The 20,642-nt window shown below is 43.0% G+C and overlaps 1 protein-coding gene across 5 annotated transcripts in view; it reads right to left on the bottom strand.

Moving 5' to 3' along the window:
* Positions 1-20,642, bottom strand: part of tdrd3 (tudor domain containing 3) — a 55,476-nt gene that overhangs the window by 11,319 nt on the left and 23,515 nt on the right. For 2 of the 5 annotated variants that reach the window (XM_061702586.1, XM_061702566.1), the window contains exons 10-12: positions 20,571-20,642; positions 19,022-19,911; positions 18,587-18,712 (exon numbers count right to left, since the gene is read on the bottom strand). The exon at positions 20,571-20,642 is cut by the window's right edge and continues 51 nt beyond it. In XM_061702586.1, coding sequence (XP_061558570.1) covers positions 18,587-18,712; positions 19,022-19,911; positions 20,571-20,642 — 1,088 coding nt within the window. The other 3 variants (XM_061702558.1, XM_061702548.1, XM_061702575.1) reach the window with 3 other exon arrangements.

The following is a 20,642-nucleotide window of genomic DNA, read 5'->3' as shown; positions in this document are numbered from 1 at the left end:
TTGAGACATAAAGACATTGAGAAAAACAGTCACTGAGGAATAAAAGGTTGCTAGTAATCTGGTAATGCCGGTACAAATTGTTTTTACATTTTTTTTGACAATTGTGCAAAAAGATGCAGAGTCCTCTAGCAATTAGAACAGTTTGAATGACTAATATAGCAATAGTCCGGTGCAATGCCCATTGTGCAAAGGGGGCCGAGACTTCAAGGAATGTCCATCTATCCATCCATCCATTTTCTACCGCTTATCCGGGTCGGGTCGCGGGGGCAGTAGCTTTAGCAGGGACGCCCAGACTTCCCTCTCCCCAGCCACTTCATCCAGCTCTTCTGGAGGGATCCCGAGGCGTTCACAGGCCAGCCGAAGGACGTAGTCTCTCCAGCGTGTCCTGGGTCGTCCCCGGGGTCTCCTCCCGGTGGGACGTGCCCGGAACACCTCACCAGGGAGGCGTCCGGGAGGCATCCGGGAGGCATCCGAATCAGATGCCCCAGCCACCTCATCTGGCTCCTCTCAATGCGGAGGAGCAGCGGCTCTACTCTGAGATCCTCCCGGATGACCGAGCTTCTCACCCTATCTCTAAGGGAGAGCCCGGACACCCTGTGGAGGAAACTCATTTCGGCCGCTTGTATCCGGGATCTCGTTCTTTCGGTCACGACCCACAGCTCATGACCATAGGTGAGGGTAGGAACGAAGATCGACCGGTAAATTGAGAGCTTCGCCTTTCGGCTTAGCTCCTTCTTTACCACAACGGACCTTCTTTACCACAACGGACCGATACAAAGTAGACGCTGCACCGATCCGTCTGTCAATCTCCCGTTCCATTCTTCCCTCACTCGTGAACAAGACCCCAAGATACTTGAACTCCTCCACTTGGGGCAGGATCTCATCCCCGACCTGGAGAGGGCATGCGACCCTTTTCCGACTGAGGACCATGGTCTCAGATTTGGAGGTGCTGATTCTCATCCCAGCCGCTTCACACTCGGCTGCGAACTGCTCCAGTGAGAGTTGGAGCTCACGGCTTGATGAAGCCAACAGAACCACATCATCAGCAAAAAGCAGAGATGCAATACTGTGGCCACCAAACCGGACCCCCTATACGCCTTGGCTGCGCCTAGAAATTCTGTCCATAAAAGTTATGAACAGAATCGGCAACAAAGGGCAGCCTTGGCGGAGTCCAACCCTCACCGGGAACAAGTCCGACTTACTGCCGGATATGCGGACCAAACTCTGACTCCGATCGTACAGGGACCGAACAGCCCGTATCAGGGGGTTCGGTACCCCATACTCCTGAAGCACCTTCCACAGGACTCCCCGAGGGACACGGTCGAACGCCTTCTCCAAGTCCACAAAACACATGTAGACTGGTTGGGCGAACTCCCATGCACCCTCGAGGACCCTGCCGAGGGTGTAGAGCTGGTCCACTGTTCCACGGCCAGGACGAAAACCACACTGCTCCTCCTGAATCTGAGATTCGACTTCCCGACGTACCCTCCTCTCCAGCACCCCTGAATAGACCTTACCAGGGAGGCTGAGCAGTGTGATCCCCCTATAGTTGGAACACACCCTCCGGTCCCCCTTCTTAAAAAGGGGGACCACCACCCCAGTCTGCCAATGCAGAGGCACTGTCTCCGATGTCCACGCGATGTTGCAGAGGCGTATCAACCAGGACAGCCCCACAACATCCAGAGCCTTTAGAAACTCCGGGCAAATCTCATCCACCCCCGGGGCCTAGCCACCGAGGAGCTTTTTAACTACCTCGGTGATCTCAAACCCAGAGATAGGAGAGCCCACCTCAGAGAACCCACACTCTGCTTCCCCATGGGAAGGCATGTCGGTGGAATTGAGGAGGTCTTCGAAGTATTCTCCCCACCGACTCACAACGTCCCGAGTCGAGGTCAGCAGCGCCCCATCCCCACTATACACAGTGTTGGTGGTGCACTGCTTTCCTCTCCTGAGACGTCGGATGGTGGACCAGAATTTCCTCGAAGCCGTCCGGAAGTCTTTCTCCATGGCCTCACCGAACTCCTCCCATACCCGAGTTTTTGCTTCAGCGACCACCAGAGCTGCATTCCGCTTGGCCAGCCGGTACCCATCAGCTGCCTCAGGAGTCCCATAGGCCAAAAAGGCCCAATAGGACTCCTTCTTCAGCTTGACGGCATCCCTCACCGTTGGTGTACACCAACGGGTTCGGGGATTGCCGCCACGACAGGCACCGACCACCTTACGGCCACAGCTCCGGTCGGCCGCCTCAGCAATGGAGGCGTGGAACATGGTCCACTCGGACTCGATGTCTCCAGCCTCCCCCGGAACATGAGCAAAGTTCTGTCGGAGGTGGGAGTTGAAACTCCTTCTGACAGGAGATTCTGCCAGACGTTCCCAGCAGACCCTCACAATACGTTTGGGCCTGCCACGTCGGACCGGCATCTTCCCCCAACCTTGGGGGCCAACTCACCACCAGGTGGTGATCAGTTGACAGCTCCGCCCCTCTCTTCACCCGAGAAGTCCAAGACATGTGGCCGCAAGTCCGATGACATGACCACAAAGTCGATCATCGAACTGCGACCTAGGGTGTCCTGGTGCCATGTACACGTGTGGACACCCTTATGCTTGAACATGGTGTTCGTTATGGACAATCCAGCACAGAAGTCCAATAACAGAACACCGCTCGGGTTCTGATCGGGGGGGCCGTTCCTCCCAATCACGCCCTTCCAGGTCTCACTGTCATTGCCCACGTGAGCATTGAAGTCCCCCAACAGAACAATGGAGTCCCCAGCGGGAGCGCTCTCCAGCACCCCCTCCAAGGACTCCAAAAAGGGTGGGTACTCTGAACTGCTGTTTGGTGCATAGGCACAAACAACAGTCAGGACCCGTCCCCCCACCCGAAGGCGGAGGGAGGCTACCCTCTCGTCCACTGGGGTGAACCCCAACGTACAGGTGCCGAGCCGGGGGGCAATATGTATACCCACACCTGCTCGGCGCCTCTCACCATGGGCAACTCCAGAGTGGAAGAGAGTCCAACCCCTCTCGAGAGGACTGGTACCAGAGCCCAAGCTGTGTGTGGAGGCGAGTCCGACTGTATCTAGTCGGAACTTCTCGACCTCACACACCAGCTCGGGCTCCTTCCCTGCCAGAGAGGTGACATCCCACGTCCCTAGAGCCAGCTTCTGTAGCCGGGGATCGGATCGCCAAGGTCCCCGCCTTCGGCCACCGCCCAGCTCACACTGCACCCGACCCCTATGGCCCCTCCCACAGGTGGTGAGCCCATGGGAAGGGGGACCCACGTTACCCTTTCGGGCTGTGACCGGCCGGGCCCCATGGGTGCAGGCCCGGCCACCAGGCGCTCGCCTTCGAGTCCCACCACCAGGCCTGGCTCCAGTGGGGGGCCCCGGTGACCCGCGTCTGGGCAAGGGAAAACGAAGTCCATTGTTTGTCGTCATCATTAGGGGTCTTTGAGCCGTGCTTTGTCTGGTCCCTCACCTATGACCTGTTTGTCATGGGTGACCCTGCCAGGGGCATAAAGCCCCAGACAACTTAGCTCCTAGGATCACTGGGACACACAAACCCCTCCACCACGACAAGGTGACGGATCAAGGAGGGGTTCAAGGAATGTATGCAGTTTAAAGTGACTAGTAGTGCGATAGTCTGGGACAATGTTGATTGTCGACAAACATTTCTGGTGAGGCAATTTAAAAAACAAACAAACAGATTTCAGTTTCAACATGGCATTTATTGTATTAAAAACATAACATAATTATCTGTAAGCAATTTTAAGCGTAATGTTTGAAGATTAGTTTAAAATGATAAAGTGTTTTTTAATTATAGTTTAAGGTCTATTCAGAGTTTAAACGAATATAGCCAATTACATTTAAGGGACCATCCATTTCCTGCAAATTTCTACTATGGAGGGGATAGGGACCAGATGTGAATCGTAAATGGGCTACACTTGTATCATCGCTTTTCTACCTTCAAGGTACTCAAAGATCTCTTACAAATGTCACTTCATTCACAGACCAATAACAATTATAATTGTGCCCAATTATATTTGTAAGTTAGTTTTTGTATCTATTATTTAAATCAGCAAGTGTACTGACTACATGCCTAAAACAAAGTTTGCAGCTAAACACGAAGACTGTTTTACAATGTGAACAAGCCTTGCTCTTTTAAATGCAACATGTGCATTGGTGTCAGTTTTTAGAACGCGTAAATGTCAATTAGAGCCAAACAGACAAGGAAGAACAGCAAAGAGCCATTGATGCCCTTTTCCATCTGACTCTTCTGGAGAGAAATAATAAGAAAAATGCCATTTATGGTCTGACTGTGTGGCTGAATTATTGAATCACGCCAAGTTTCATGTGCCAGATGAGCACTCCTTGTTAATCTTAGCCAATCATGCATTTCAGGAAGCTTTTCTCTCTGCCAAGAGGAACTAATTCTGTGCACCATATTTGGCAAAGAAAAGGTGCAGCAGCTTTTCAGGAATAACTTTGAAAATTGGTGTATAATAATTTCTCTCATTTCCGCCTTGACCCATTCTGATTGGCGACTGGCCAAAGTTTAATTTGATAATCATGTTTGGGTCTGGATCTGAGAAAATAGGGAGTGATACACGAAAAACAGAAGGATTGGTTTCAGGACAGAGAACAACAGATTTTGTATGAACAGGTGGAAAGAGACATAAGTGGCAATAGTGTGGCTTGGTCTCAGGTTCTCCTATTGGACAGTGCTCATCTGCCATATGGTACTAGCTCATAGATTCACTATCCAATTTGAAAATGTCATACAAAAGGATTTGTTTACTGGCCGTGACACTGTCTGGCTGCTATTCTCTTAGCCTCGTGAACATATATCATCATAGACTAAAGATGTCGTCCAAGAGACACCTATTGTGTGCCGACTCTTGTCAGCGTTCCTTTTAATAATGTGGGGGTTCCCCCCGGGGGTGGGTTTGGACATCAGGGGAAAATTATCCAATCGACTCTAAAATATATGCAACCAAACACAAACATTTTGTTAAAAGCTGCCGTGCCCCTTTGTATGAGAGGGGGAAAAACTTGCCCACGAGAGACAACAACAGCCTTGACTGATTCAGAAGACTGGCTCTAACGCAGGGGTGCCCAAACTTTTTGGCTCAGGGGCCACATTGACGTAAAAAAATTGTTATGCGGGCCAGCATTAATTTTACATGCTACCGACGAGGGGAATGCTTTTTTGTATTTATTTTTATTTTACTTTGTTTTACTATGCTGCCTGCTGCTAGGTAGATCTGATAACTGCCTGACCTGGATAAATGAAGGTTAAAATAAAAATTAATGAAATGCAAAATAAAGTATTTTTATGAAATTTGACTCAAACTCAAACTTCATTCATCAGAATCAACAAACAACATGTTTGCATTAATGTGAAGGGTGATACTGAGATCTCGACTGCAGTAAATGGAGCAGGTCTGGTTCAAAAGCGGTGGTTTTAATGCGCAAGATGTCACGCAGGTGGGAGTCACTTAGTCTTGTCCTCACGCGGTTCTTATTCATGTTCATGACTGAGAATGCCTTCTCACACAAGTATGTCGAGCCAAACAAGCTCAACATTTTCTTAGCAAATGTACGAATCTCTTGGAACCTGTCTTTATCCAGCTGCTGGTAAAAGTTGACAAGAGGGAGTTGTTGGTACCGGCTGCGACACTCCGTGTCACACTGCAGCTCAATGAGCTCCAACTGCAGGTGGGCTGGAACGTCACTGAGATCCACGGAAACGGGAGAAGAAAAAAGCGTGATCTCCTTTTCAATAGTTGCAAAATCCCTGAAACGCTGTTGAAACTCCTCAGTCAGAGATGAGATGTTTGCGGCATACCTCCTCATTTGCGCACTGATATTGTGCGCTGGAAAACAGGTCATTATTTCTTGCAGAGATTGGAAATGTGTGGTATTGGGCTGCGTTTGTGACAGGTGGGTTTGGAAAAGTAGCAGCTTGCTCCGAAAGGCTTTAATATGTGAATACAGTTGGCTTATCAATGCATTTTGCTCCTGAAGGCTCGTGTGCTCGCCAACCATGGCAGGTGCGCCATCCGTAATAATCCCCGTGATTTTATTCCACTGTAATTTTATGTCATCTACGGCGGAACAAACAGAAGCAAATAAATATTTCCCTCGTTTGGTCCTTAAGGCTCTGGAGGTCAAGTAACTCTTCACGCACGTTCATTTCACTGTCCACTCCTCTAAAAAAAAATCAGTAACTGAGCGCTGTCGAATGCATCCGTGCTTTCGTCACAGGCTCACGAAAAAAATTCAAACGCCACTCCTTTTGCGTCCAACTGTCTCTTAATATCAGAAGAAACTTCTTCGATCCTTCGTGACACAGTGCTACGAGCCAGGAAAACATTGGCGAACTGTTGCTTTTTCTCAGGACAAATGTTCTCCACCATTTTCATCACACAGTCTTTAATAAATTCACCCTCAGCAAAAGGTTTGCAGTGCTTGGCAATCAGCGTTGCCACCTCATAGCTTGCCTTTGTTGCATTTTCATTCGACTCACTGGCTCTTGTGAAAAAGTGTTGCTGTGCCGTTAAACCAGCTTCCAGTTGCTTCAATTTTTCACTGCGTTCGTTCCCAGTTAGCTTGTCGTAATTAGCATGTTCCGTCTGGTCGTGCCTGTTTATATTGAACTCCTTGAACACAGCCACAGTCTCTTGGCAAATAAGGCAGACGCAGTTGTTTCTAAACTCAGTGAAAAAATATTCAGACTTCCATTTGTCCTGGAAACGTCGGCCCTCGCTATCAACTTTCCTTTTCTTACTTCCAGTTGCCATTTTAGAAATGGTCAAAAAACAGATCATGCGCAAAACGGCCCCGCGAGAGTTCAGCCACAAGTTTACTGCCATCCTGTGGTGAAATATAAAATTGCGCGTGTATTTTGTACTGCCGGGCCACATATTATTGATTTTATGACAGAGGCTTCGGGCCAGTGGAAATATGAACACGGGCCGGATTTGGCCCGGGGGCCGGACTTTGGGCATGTCTGCTCTAACGGCTTGCACATCAAGGACACAAAACTGTCAACAAAATGTACTTTTGATTGTGTGTGTGTCTGCCGAATCAGAGAACAAAATCCTATCTCCCTACAAACCTCACTATGTGGAATGTAAAGTAATGATTATTGAATAATTATTATTGACTAAAATAGCTCATGAACAACTAAATATTTGTGCAATATTCAAATAGTGGCACAAAACAAATATCTAACTTTTTTTTTTTTTTTTTAATGAAACTGTGACGCACAATAGACTTCACCAAGGGGCTGTATTTTGAGGGGTGGGTTGGGGATGCGGAGGAGGAGTGACTCTGGTTTCCAGGCGGGTATAACAGATAGACTATTGTTTTTGTGACGTGGAGATGGAACTGTTGACTCAACTCATCTTCGACTTGTCTTGTCAACCACATCTCAAAACCAAGATGTATTGGGTTAGCATTGGGGGGTTAGAGTTCTCTATGTTTCAGACCCATGACTGAGTAGCAACCAGTGCAGATTGTAATCTTCCCTTTGCCCACAGTCAACTGGGATGGGGCTCAATTTTCTATGCAACTCTGAAAGGATAAGCGGTAGGAAATAGATGGATGAACAGGAATGGCACTATGGTAAATTTTAACTCTTCTTGTGCCTATCGATTTTGCCTGTTATTTGCATATCAGACTTCAGGTCTGTTCATTTAAATGTCCAGTACTTTGCCAAATCAACTTTTTCTGGTATTTGGGATGTAATATTGTCTCTATGGTGCCTCAGTAAACACATGAAATATCAATTTAAATCGTCCACGTCCAAACGTTTTTCTGCTGAGAGGCCTGAAATAAGGTCAGTCCAATTTCTCAAGCTTATCTACGTCACTATCGAAGATCTCCGCCTTCCCTTTCCAATCCCGAGCTCGTGCTGTCAACATAAAAAAACGTGTGCTCTCACAAGTGGGTCTTCTACACGGCGACAACCAATTAGATGAAATGGAGCAGTCGTAGGCAAATATGGACAAAGTGGATACAAAACTGGGTCAAACAGAAGCAGCTGTCATAGGGGCCTTTTCTGGACACTCATGACAAAAACGAAGGTGTTTTTTAAATGAAATTGACACTTTTATATTAAGTCCATGTTAGAGAGTCACTGTATGGGTCTAAATAGCCAAAATAGGGGACCTTCAACATATTATTTGATAACATAATTTTAATCCTTCTGTAATAGTGTTTATACTGCATATACTGAAAGTAACATATCGCTGGCGTTGGGTCGAATCCTCTTGTCTAAATTTGGTCGATTTAATTTTTTTTTTTTACATATGAATAATACTATAGCGGACATGCCACGCAAAAGATACCACCCGACACCCCAGCCTCGCACCACCACCGCTCCCCGCCGAGGTAGACCGTAACTCCAGAGTCACACGCAGACTCTAAACAGATTAACACAATAAACTATCTTCAACAAGACACAGACATTTACTTTGCCATGCCGACAATAAGTGAATCACGTCTGCCTGAGACTTCAAAGGGGAGACCCACGGATGCTAACGCTAAGTTAATTAACTCCCTGAATGTCGAAGGATTGGACCGGCAGCGACGCCTGCACCCTGCTGAGAGCTGCTACTTGGGCAACAGCGACACCCACGGGCATCTGAACGACACTACAGACAGGGGTTCATAAGACAGTCTGTGACTCGACTGGGAGTCAATATTTTAAGAACTTTACATTAACGCCAGTAGTGACACTATTGCTGCAAACTTGAATGTCTAACGTCAAATCTGTTGTTAACTGAACCAGATGGAATGTCTCACCCCACGCCACAAATATCACATGAAAATAGTAATGTTCTCCACACCACATAACATTTGAAACATTCATTACAGGATTGAAAGAGAATGAGCGTGGAACAATGCAGGGTGGGAAAATGGCCTTGTTATCTTAAATCCAATAATTAATATTTTATTCCACTGGTTTTAAACCACAAAATAATGGAAAAATAACGCCCCTCTGTGTTCGCAAAGGTGGTAGGGGGGAAGGGGAGGGGGTACACCCCCCCCCCCCTCCCCCGTTTGATCCGCTCTGGCCATAAAAGGGGCCGGAGCTGGGAGAAGTTTTTGGAGTCTTTTTGGTCACTCCGACCAACTCGCCGACGACCGCGCCAGGCAGGACGCACATCGGACGATCCCCTGGCTGCCGCTTCCTGCAAGCGCTCCGAGCCACCCTGCTTGGGGGCCCGAACTCAGTCGGAGGGAATCACCCGAGACACGTCCTGCCTGAGACCTCGTCGGCCTCCTGTTTTTCCTCCTTCCATCAAATACACCTGCTCAAGGTGCGGACCGGGCCGGCCGAACACTCAAAGTTCCTAGAATGTAGCCATCTTCCGATAAGAGACTGATTATAAAGGTTTGTTGTCATTTTGCCTCAAGTTAAACTTGTAAAAATATGACGTGGTGCCCCTCATATTTATCAAATATCTTTTATAACACTGTAATTTAAAATTACGATAACCCGGAAGTGACGCAGGCGCCGCTTCCAACTCATTGCTTCCTTCTAAATTACGCACAATTTGATGTCCCCCAATAAACGCTACAATACTATTGGTCAATTTTTACAAATTATTGACCAGTATAAAGTGTTGGAATTTGCTTGTTCTCTTTGCTGATACAATCTTAACGGCTAAAAAACATTGCGTTTTTTTCCTGATAAGTGATAATTTTGGAGATGCAAGGTTTCTGCCGGACGCCAGGGATATAACAAGTATAACATGTTTACTGGGTGCTCCTACTTACATTTACAGAACCTGAATGTCGTGAAAAATACTATTTTGTTTTCATTTTCATTTAACTTAAGAGAACATTTCACTCTTCACCATATGCTTCTGTAAAATCCACATTCATCGACGAACAGGAGCATATAAATAACCGTGTTATAAAAGTCCGTTAGTAGTAGAAAAGTGCCATGACACCCAACATCTCTGTTTAAGGCGGTTAAGAGTGCAATTACTACCGTTCAAAGGTTAATCCTTCTGTGCTTCATCAGACAAATGCAATTAGCACAGATGACACCCTGAACCCTAATTTAGTATGCATGGGCATCATTGCTTTCTTTTGGCTGTTTTTTTTTTCTTTTTTAACCTACCACTATTTTCTGCAGCGACTGTTATTCAATTGTAGCAGGTTTCACTCATTTAAAGTCCTTTGTCCCAGTCTCTATTGATGGCATCTAAATTCACAGGACTATTCATTGGCGCACATCTGAATTTAAATTGACATTGTGAGACTTTGTGCTCAATGTTGGCGAGAGCAGTTAAATCCATTCTCAATACCGCTTATCCTGTTCAGGGTTGCTGGAACCTATCCCAGCTGACTTCGGGCAAAAGGCAGACTATACTCTGAACTGGTCGCCAGTCAGTTGCAGGGCACATATAGAAATGGACAACCATTCACACTCACATTCACACAGTCACTGAGTGGGAACTGAACATGCGTTGCCCATGCCGAAGTCAGGCAAATGCGTCACTACACTATCAGAGATGAGAACATTTAAATATTTGTAATAAAAGTAATACTACATTATCTTCAGTAAGATATGAATACAAGGTTTAGATGACCTCAAACCACATAACACTATATTTTAAATAATTTGTGATGTCTGAAGACTTTCCACCCACAAAGGAGATTAAAATAGTGTACAGTATGTGACTGTTAATAAACCATAACTTTTTCAGGGCTGTGAAATCTCCAAGGGGCCTTCTACGGAAACATAAGCCAATACTCTGAAAAGTCAAAGATCAAAGCATTGAATGATTTGGTGGATTTACCAAGTGAACACAAAACACTAAACTGACAGGCATCCAAGTCTGACAATGATGCTGAAAAAGGTGGTGAATAGAAGAGTGAATACCATCAAGTTCATAATGAAAAAGGCAACTAAAAACATGAAGACAGTGAAACTTAAAATAAAAAAAAATAAAAAAATAAAAGTCTTGTGAAGGTTCACAGCCTTCCAATAGACCACAGAGAAGTCAAACTTCTAAAGACAGTATATCTGGTTTCATTTCAGTTAGTCTGCCACTTCAAAAAAACAAAAGGCTAAATTAATCACAGAGGGTCTGAACAAATTCCTCTTTACAATCTTCATTATTTTATGTTTATATATATAAATTTTAAAAATAATTGACTGTCTCCTCATTTAATTACACTCACTGCACCAAGCAAGCCCAATGAAAAAAATTCTCTCCTCCAAACCTTCACCTGAGTGTGTGCTCCGTGCTCTGGAACAATGTTCACATTCCTTTGATCAGTCACGCCTCCTGCCTGCTGTGATAATAGTTCTGTGTCTAAACACACAACAGATGCCTAAAGGCTTATTTCATGGAACATAGAAGTCAGGATGAAAGATAGCAGAATGAGTTTACAATGAAGACCCACACCAAATCAGCCCCTAAACACACTAAAGAGGTATGTGACTATTAATGCTTGTCTATACTATGTGAGACAGAGGGCCTTCGCCAAACTGTTCAGTTGTAAGCATACAATTGTTTAAAAAAATTTAAGTTTATGAATAAAGATTTGAGGGGTAAAAAGGGTCTATACCCACTCCTGATTGAGTGATTAAAAGTGTGTCTGGATCAGTGGCGGTTTATGATATGGGCGACAGGGGAAGTCGCCAAGGGCGACATTCTCCAAGGGGCGGCACTCACTTGATGACGAGGACGCGAGCTTAACTACGTGGTAAGTCACCCCAGTCAGAAGGGCAACCACCCCACTGGCCGTCCTCCACATGGGTCAGTAATAATCAGGAAAATATTTTCCAGTCGAAGTTACGATGCCTCCTGGACGCCTCCCTGGTGAGGTGTTCTGGGTACATCCCTCTGGGAGGAGTCCGACTGGGGAGGACTCGGGTCACGCTGGAGAGACTGTCTCCCAGTTGGCCTGGGAACCATCAGGATCCCCCCGGAACAGTTGGACGAAGTGGCTGGGGAGAGGGAAGTCTGGGTTTCCCTGCTGCTGCACCCGCGCCCTGACCTCAGATAAGTAGAGCTACTGTAGATGGATGGATGGATGGACATATAGCAAATTTCATTCAAATTTGATATCAGATTGGAGATTGTTCATGGTTTCATCCATGCGCAGGCTTTTCAAATCAAAATTCAATAGAAACTTAACTGGAAGAATAACTACCCATCATTTGGTTTGACATACAGTGTAGACAAGGAGTTACACAAAAACAGACCTGCGCTCATGATAACAAACAAAAAAAAAAAAGAAATCACACTACCTGGACTCAATAGTTCTTGCATGTGGCGTCGTAGCCATCAAGTGCCGCAACAGTGGGACAGTCAAAGTGACGGAGAGGTGCTTTACTTTGTTTGCTTTGCTGTGTAGACCCATATCCTGCAATGGCCAAGATCAATATCCAGCTGCTGATTCATCACTCACCCTTCGTCCACACAGTCTATAGTTTGACCATAGACCACAGTCTATGGTCAAACTAACAAGATAAATCCAACACACTGTTTGACCATTATATTGTCATGTGTTATGAGTATCACATGAAGTACTTGGCAACAAATGTTAGCAGAGTGTTGGAGGAGCGACCTGAGTGGGCCACGGTCCAATGCACACTAAAACATCCATTACCACTTGACAAGCAGCCAGTACCTTGCTCATAATGTGTTGAACCTCTCTGCTGTGGTAACAACACAAGTTTTAAACCCTGCCAAACGTTGTTCCTTTGTTATTGTTGCATCATTCGGTTAAATGGGTATTATGAGGTCATTAAAAGGTAATGTTTTTGTCTAGTGAATCTGTTTAGAATATTGGAATAATACAGTTCAAAGAAACAGTGTATTAATGAACTACAGTAATCATTTTAGTCACCTAACAATGTACACAAAAACAATGCATCAAATGTGATTGTGTGCCAAAAGTATCGAATAAATAAAATATAATACACGTTCTACAAGCTTTCTGTAACCCACTGTTTAAGAGGGCTATTTTTCTCTTGAATGAATGTCATAATGCCAATTAAACCCTGTAAGCACACTGATGCTAGTGATGACCGAAGATGGACTGATTTCAATTTATTTTTTTAAAAATGAATAAAATAAATCTCAGCAGTTACACCGGGTCCCAAACGAGGTAAAAAAATAAAATAAAAATCAGATTATTTTAATTTGCAGGCCATGTTTGAAACCAAATTCAAAGGAGGTAAGCTATCGTAGCCCAGGTCAATGGAACATCTGGTTGCTTCTATGCAAATGTTTCTGTTTTTTCTCCATCAGTGCATCGGTTACAATTTTCACTGCATGAGTGACATTTTGCAATTCAAATAGCATTATCCAAGAGATGCCAACAAAGCATTCAGGTGAAGTCACTTGTTTGCATGCAATACCACATGGACATCAACCACAAGGTTGGGTGGGCTTTATTGTGGACAAAAAAGGTTTGCATGCATTTATTTCACATTCATGAGCACTAACAAAATTACATGCAGTGTTTGCTCATTACCTGTGTGCTTATTGCATAAATAGTTAGCTAAATGCTGTAGCAGTGTGATGTGCCATGCTAGCAGTGTGAGTATAGCTCAATTCAATGATACACCCAAATGCACTGGGAACACTGTGCATTCTATTCATCACAAGGTGAAGAAAAGGTAATATTGGACTGTTAAAAAAAAATAATTGCATCTGCATTTTTCTTTACCAAGTCAATCATTTATTGGATAAACTTAAAAAGTGTTTCAATATTTAGCTTTGTTCTTAATCACTGAACTAGTATTTAGCTGTATAAGCACTGTTTTTGAGAACAGACATCTGTGTCGCAATAAGTCCACCAACTTCTGTGCACCTGTGAACATGTGTCAAAAGCAGCATTTTCTTTGTCACCCCAAAAGTGATTTAGAATAGAACAGTTACTTCCTGGTTTGAATTATACCGGTCAAACAGAACGGTTGGTCACTCTCCATAGCTCCAGGCGAAACCTAGATCAGATTATCCACCAGCATGGAGTGACCTTTCATCAGCACACACCCAAACTCAGATCCCCCTGCCATTATTGGTCAACTGCCTGTCTGTCATAAGAACCTGGATGAGTTTAAACCTACACAAATTAAACACAGACAAGCCATAGCTTCTGGTTGTGGTTCCTGACGCATTAATCAGTACAGTTGGGGAAATCCCAAATAACGATTAACTGCTGCTCCATCCACCGTACTCCTGAATTCTGGACTCCAAGCTATGGTTCCATTTCCACATAAAGTTCAACAGTATATGCTCCAAGCTATGGTTCCATTTCCACATAAAGTTCAACAGTACACACACGCACGCACACACACATGTACACTAGATCCATTTTAATCAACCCATGAGTCACTGTTAAGTGACCATGGGTCCCTTGAAAAGTACTATATAGAGTAAAACTAAGCCATTATTATTATTATTATTTTATTATAATGCATTTGTGCGTACGGAAATAAAAGCTATTACAGTATTTAGATTTTGATCACTCATTTTATATATATTATAGTATATTCTGACAATGTAGTGAAAAACAGTTGCATGACAGTAAAACACTAACTTCATCAGTTTTACAATCAAATTAATCCTAGAGCACTTTTTCTTTGCAACAAAAAGCTTTAAATCTGCAAGCAAAAAATACATTCCAGGGACTGATGCAAGCTCGTTTCTGGTCTACTTTTTTTTTCGTTCTTCAGAAGGGACAGAAAGGTTTGCGTTGTTCGAGTTGATGTACAAATGGCACGTGAAAGGACATTTAACGGGGATCACAGGGTTCAGATGTCACTGCCACAAAGGTACCTTGGTGGAGATGGAGGGTCAGGTAAAACGCAAGACAATGGCTGCCAGCCATGAAAAGGTATATGAGAATAAGGAATCAGGTGGGACGCATGCATGCAGAGCAAAAGTTTAATATGGGAAAGGCTAGCCTCTTCTAGAGGGGCACAAAGCATTTCATGTGTAGCTTTAAAGGTTATCAAACTGCAGAGCTGATGAAGAGGTTGGTAATACATAGGCAACACATCAATACTTTACACATTCACGAGTCATTCCAAATATGCGCTGTGCCGGGGTGGGGGTGGAGACGGACTTGGGAAAGACCAATCCCGATCGTCTTTGTGTCTGCAAATTTGTGAAGAGTAAGTGTTGGTTATATTTGACTTTAATTTAATCCCACTTTAAACATAAAACATTAAGGGGACATTTGTTGTGATAGTACTAATTCAGCCATGCAGACACTTCATTTGTGACACGCGTCAATGACGTGACATCATCTTTAATAGACGTCCCCATGAAATGAAGTAATTGAGTAAGAATTGTCTCATTTCCCCCGAACATTACTACCTCCTCCCACCTTGCTCCTCTGTCAATATCCTTGCTCCTCGATGGAATTTCTGGAGGGAGGATCTAGCATGTAAACAGAGGAGCTAGGACCTAGGAAGTTGCAAATAGATTGTCACTTAAAACATTGCTCTGTTGGACAATTTGCTGCACATTTCTTTGATCATTTTTATAATTTTTTTTTTATTGCCTTGCTGCCTGTGTGAGAGGCTGGCAGACCGTGAGAAAACAAAGCATCAACTTCAGTAAATATCTAGGTTATTTTAAACAAGAATAAGGTCATTGTGATTTCAAACAATAATAAAATAGAGACAATGGAGATTTAAGATATTAATATTATCTGTTTATTCAATTTGATTGATTGGTTGTTAGTTGTTAATATTAGTTTAAATACAAAATGTATTTGCACCTGTAGTTAACAAGAAATAATGTAGCAATCCAGAAACCCTTTTCTTTGTTTCTTAAATAATTACCATACTTACTTGATTTTTTTAACTTTTATTGTCTGGCACTTTAGAATGCCTTGATCAAAATCCACTTATTTTCAAACACAGTTTCAAAAGGACTTGTTGAAATCTCTTTATCTTTTAATTCAGGCAAACTAATCTATTGGGTGTTCATATTGTTACAAATTGTTATATTAATAAAATCATTTGAAATTAACTTTTATAAAATATTACTGGTCTGATTGAAAATCTGTACTAGATATGGACAGTGTGACATAATCAGTCCTCCAAATCCTTTGAATAGCTTCACTTTCAGTTCCTCTTGGATTGGTTTCCATATTACCACACATTAATTATTCATCTTGGCGCCTCTGTAGGAAAATAAACCAAATCTATTGGACCAGTGATACAGAATAGCACCGCAACCTCCACTGAACCCTAGTGCATTGTCCATTTGTCTCCTGCTGCAGGTGGAGGTGGAATTGGAGTCAAGGTGCAGAATATTTCTTCATGTGTAAAACTCGTCCCTTGCACAGTACAAGTGGCATGTGTGCAACGCTTGAAGAACGATCCCTTTTGTAATGTGCAAAATGATATCTCTGCAGTGCAACCATCTCAATTACAGGGGAAGAGATTGTTTTACACGGTGGGATTTCCTTCAAAGAACAAGACAAACGAGTGAGCGTGGTGCTGCTTCAAATGAGCAGTGCGACAAATAGCCAAGACCCATTGAGGTTTCTTATTCTACATTAGTTTCATTTGATAATTAAAAATGCAACAAATGTACTAGATACATTAGGTTTTATTTCAAAACATCCTTTTAAGAAACCTTCACAACATTTACAGTAATTGAGCTGAACAAAATCAAGTGCTCAGAGTCAGTTTTTGCTCTTATTTTTGCATTGTAAGCCCTTTGAAAAGTCCTCAATGTCATTGCGTTTAGGAAACACTCGGGATTGGTGAAAACAGCAAAACGTTAATGAAAAAGCACACTAACGAGTTGAGAAATAATCATTTGTTGAAGCAAATTACCACAAAATGCATTTTATCCATTTCCAATTGCATCGAATAAGTATGGAATATATTCTATACTCAGTTCTTCATTCTAGTGTTGAACATTTAAACAGGCAGGGTTTTAATTTAATACACTAAGTTGATTTTGGGCTGTTTTAATGTGTATTACACAATAACACAAGGTTAGAAAAATATCCTTGACTGTATAATTGTGAGGATGAAAAATTCCTTCCTTAGTTCAGAATACTGTCATAGTGTAGTTCATACAGTCTATAAACACTGACATTTACAGAAAATATTACCACTAAGGGGAAGACCCTGCAATTTCATATTAATTCACCAGCCAGAGTAAACGTTGACATCAATCTCGTGCCCTCGGTGGCTGGTAATACTGTTGTGTTGGTCTTGTGCGCCTCGGCTGTCCATCACCACCACGGCGAAACTCTAGGGAACTGTCATAGTAACCATCTTCTTCCTCCTGACATTGTGCATTTAACAGAGTTGAGGCTTGTTAGATTAAATGTTATTCTCATTTCATTGTTTTTCCATTATATTGCTTAAGCTTGGAATTTCATGATTATGGACCTGCTTGCGGAGCAATGCAATACCTCTAACTGCTAAGCAGAAGAGCTTTGCTAAGAAAAGCATCCCATGTTATTCCTCATACTGAAGTCTTATTCTGCCCATTTTTTTCAACCAAAATACAATGCACAGTATTGAAAGCAACCCCACAAATTACATATAAAAAATTTCTTGATTGCACCATATGATATACTCATATTGAAACATTTTATGTAACCATGGTGACAATACACACAAAAAAGACTTTCAAACTGGAGATATGAGGAGGCCTTAAAAACATGATCACCATGTTCTTTTTTTCAGGCATGTGTGTCTACTGTAAGTGGCAAACATGGTTAGAACCTAATGTTCACACATTTCTTTGTCTATTTTGAAGTTCTTTTTGGAAAATGTCAACTTTTCCTCCTACCACAAGTCATAGGTGGAGAGGAAATTCAGCCTGTGACAGGAATTCCCATTGCTGTGCGTTGTGTCAAGTAGAGCGGGTGCACAAAGAAAATCACTCAAAACATAGGGGAAAAACTGCAACCATGGCCACAAAATTAACTCCAACTACCTACTGCTTGATGAAATGGTCGACATGCATGTCTCAAATAAGACACTTTTGTTTTAGCTTTAGTATTGTAAAAATGTCTATTTTGCCAGAGCCAAAGTTAAAATTAAAAAAAAAAAAAAAAAAAAGTTAAGGCCTGAGCCCAGGTCCAGCCCGTCACTTCATTGTATGTGGCCCACTTTAGCAGAAATTCTGTACCAAAATCTACAGTTTCAACAGATATTACAAGCATTATTTTAACCAAATCCCTTCTCAATTTAAATTGAACAATAGTTGTGTACTTGTAAAAATATTTGGTTGCAACTATTTTCCATGACTGCTGATTTTAAATTTAATTTGTTATTAAAAACTATATTATAATCAAACGCAGGGGGCAATTGTGCATATGTAAGATGAGGTGAATATATATTTCTAGTCATAGAGTGATGATTTTCAGAGTCATCACGACTCTCTGAGGATAAACTAGAACTGTTGTATGATATGGCCCTCGACCAAAATGAGTTCAAGGCTATTTTTGAGGGACACTCCATCTCTCAATAAATCTTTCACAATTCAAAATAAAACAGGGCTACAGATATGGCACATTTAAAAATCCAGCTGGAATTTTCTAGTTTATCTTTGTGATTTTCACCTTACCGTGATGTCAGCAGAAATAGGCTTGAGGTTATGAAGGAGGACCTCTTCACAGTTTCCATAATCACTAAACACAACTACAGCTGTAGAGCCTGATGGATGCACGGCATCTATTGTGGCATGGTAGAACTTTTCCACATGTCAAGACAAAGCAAATTGTCAGTTAATTTCAACAAATGCAGAAAACTGTCAACACACTTACTGATACATGCACATACAGTTTAACTGCACATTTGTGGATCCATTACAAATGTATCCTTAAATATCTGTAAAGACATCATTCTTGAATGTTCTCACTTCCTTTTATTAGCCATATGTCGACAGAACTACTGTTACTACTACACAACAAAGGGATGGAGAATCAAGTGAATTTTGTGACATATGTAGCCTGGATCTAATTCTGAGGTTCTAATGAATGGAGCATACAACAATACATACCTTAGTGTCTTCCCAGTACAGAGCAAGGCACTGATCTCCAGGTTTCCATGTCTGACCTACATTAGGAATTTTCACTGTCCCTCGAGGACCTTGACCTTTACCTTGCCCAAACTTTCTTTTGGGACCAGGATTATTATGACTGTTCCTCTTAGGAGGTTGCTCCCTATGGGCAGGACCAGGTGTATTTGTTGGCTTGATTGGCCCAGTTCTTATAGGCACCACATCTCCATTTTGGTAATTAGATGGACACCCTGTCAATAATTGTGAATCCTGTAACATTTCTACTTCACAGGACGTTCTGAAATTTCCTCCCCTCGAGTTTGGTGGAACACTATCCCTTTGACGCCCAAAGTAGTCGGGTCGGTCAGTTTTCCCCTTTCGTCTGAAGTTGTTTGGGTTGTCATTTCCTGAAGGATTCGCCAGTTTAGATGAGGGTGTATTGTCCTTTGCCCCTCTCCGGAGAAATGATCCAGCCATGTTTCCACCATCACCATTTCTTGACCGCTGTGGACATGATCCAACTGACTCTGTCTGTTTTTGAGTTTCCTTGGAACGAGTAAAAGATGGTGTAAAAGAAGAGGCAATAATATGCTCATCATCAGTCTCTTTCTTGTCATTCGGTTGTCTGTCTGGTGGTAACTGTGACAACCCATCCTGGCCCCTCCACTGCTGGACTGATGAAGTTTGGGGGTTTATACAGTTCGAGAATGGCTCCTGCCCTGGTTTGGGAAAGTCTGTGTCCCTGTGGAAGCGGGGTGGCCTGTCACTCTTTTTTTGTCTATGATCATTATGTGAGGTGAACTTGGTGTGAGAGGCTTCTTTGGAGTAATAGTCTGAACCGTGCCAATTATCTTTATTCTCATGTCTCTGAGGAGCCTGGCTTTTTGACTCTGCAACAAATAAATAGAGCAATCAAATGAAAGAAAATCCCGTAAATATCAGAGTATCGACAGCATTATATCAAAGAGCATGTCTAATATAATACATGAATGTGTTTTTTGTTAAATGGTGATTCCTTCAGTATTAATATGGAATGGCCAATTGCTTGATTTACAATCAGTAATTCTTCAGTCTTTTTTTAGTTGATGTTGGAAGGTGTCCCTCAAGGAGAAATGCAACTCCCAGTCCGATGTATATTTTGTGTTGCAGATAGAACCAGATCACATACATGGAGGCATGCAAGGAGAGATTCAGCGTGAAAGAGGTGTACAAAGAATGCTGCATCACTTGAGCTGGGGGGTTCGTATAATGCCTTGCTTGAGGGCACCACAACAGTAGGCAGAAAGCAGACTAATATCTCTCCACCAACCTAATTAGCTGCCATTTGTAAATTTCCGTCCGCAGAGGAACTTGAACCCTTGTCCTCAGATTCTAGAGCCCAATACAGACTGAGCTAGTGCTGCCCCGTAAGGGAGCAGAAATTTATTTTATTGATCAACAGTACAAATTAACAAAATGGTTCATAATTCCCTCAACTCAATAGCCTTTGTCTATCCATGTGGTATTCTGAGATCTGACACCAGGAGGTGGATGACACAATTTTACCTACCATCAATGGAAAAAACACCCATCTTGGATTCCAGGAAGTCAAAAAGAGTACTTGGTCCAGAGGGCCTTCCTC

Source organism: Phycodurus eques, chromosome 2 (genome assembly GCF_024500275.1).
Source record: "Phycodurus eques isolate BA_2022a chromosome 2, UOR_Pequ_1.1, whole genome shotgun sequence".
Classification (NCBI taxonomy): Eukaryota; Metazoa; Chordata; class Actinopteri; order Syngnathiformes; family Syngnathidae; genus Phycodurus; species Phycodurus eques.
This window is presented reverse-complemented; position numbering and strand designations above follow the sequence as displayed.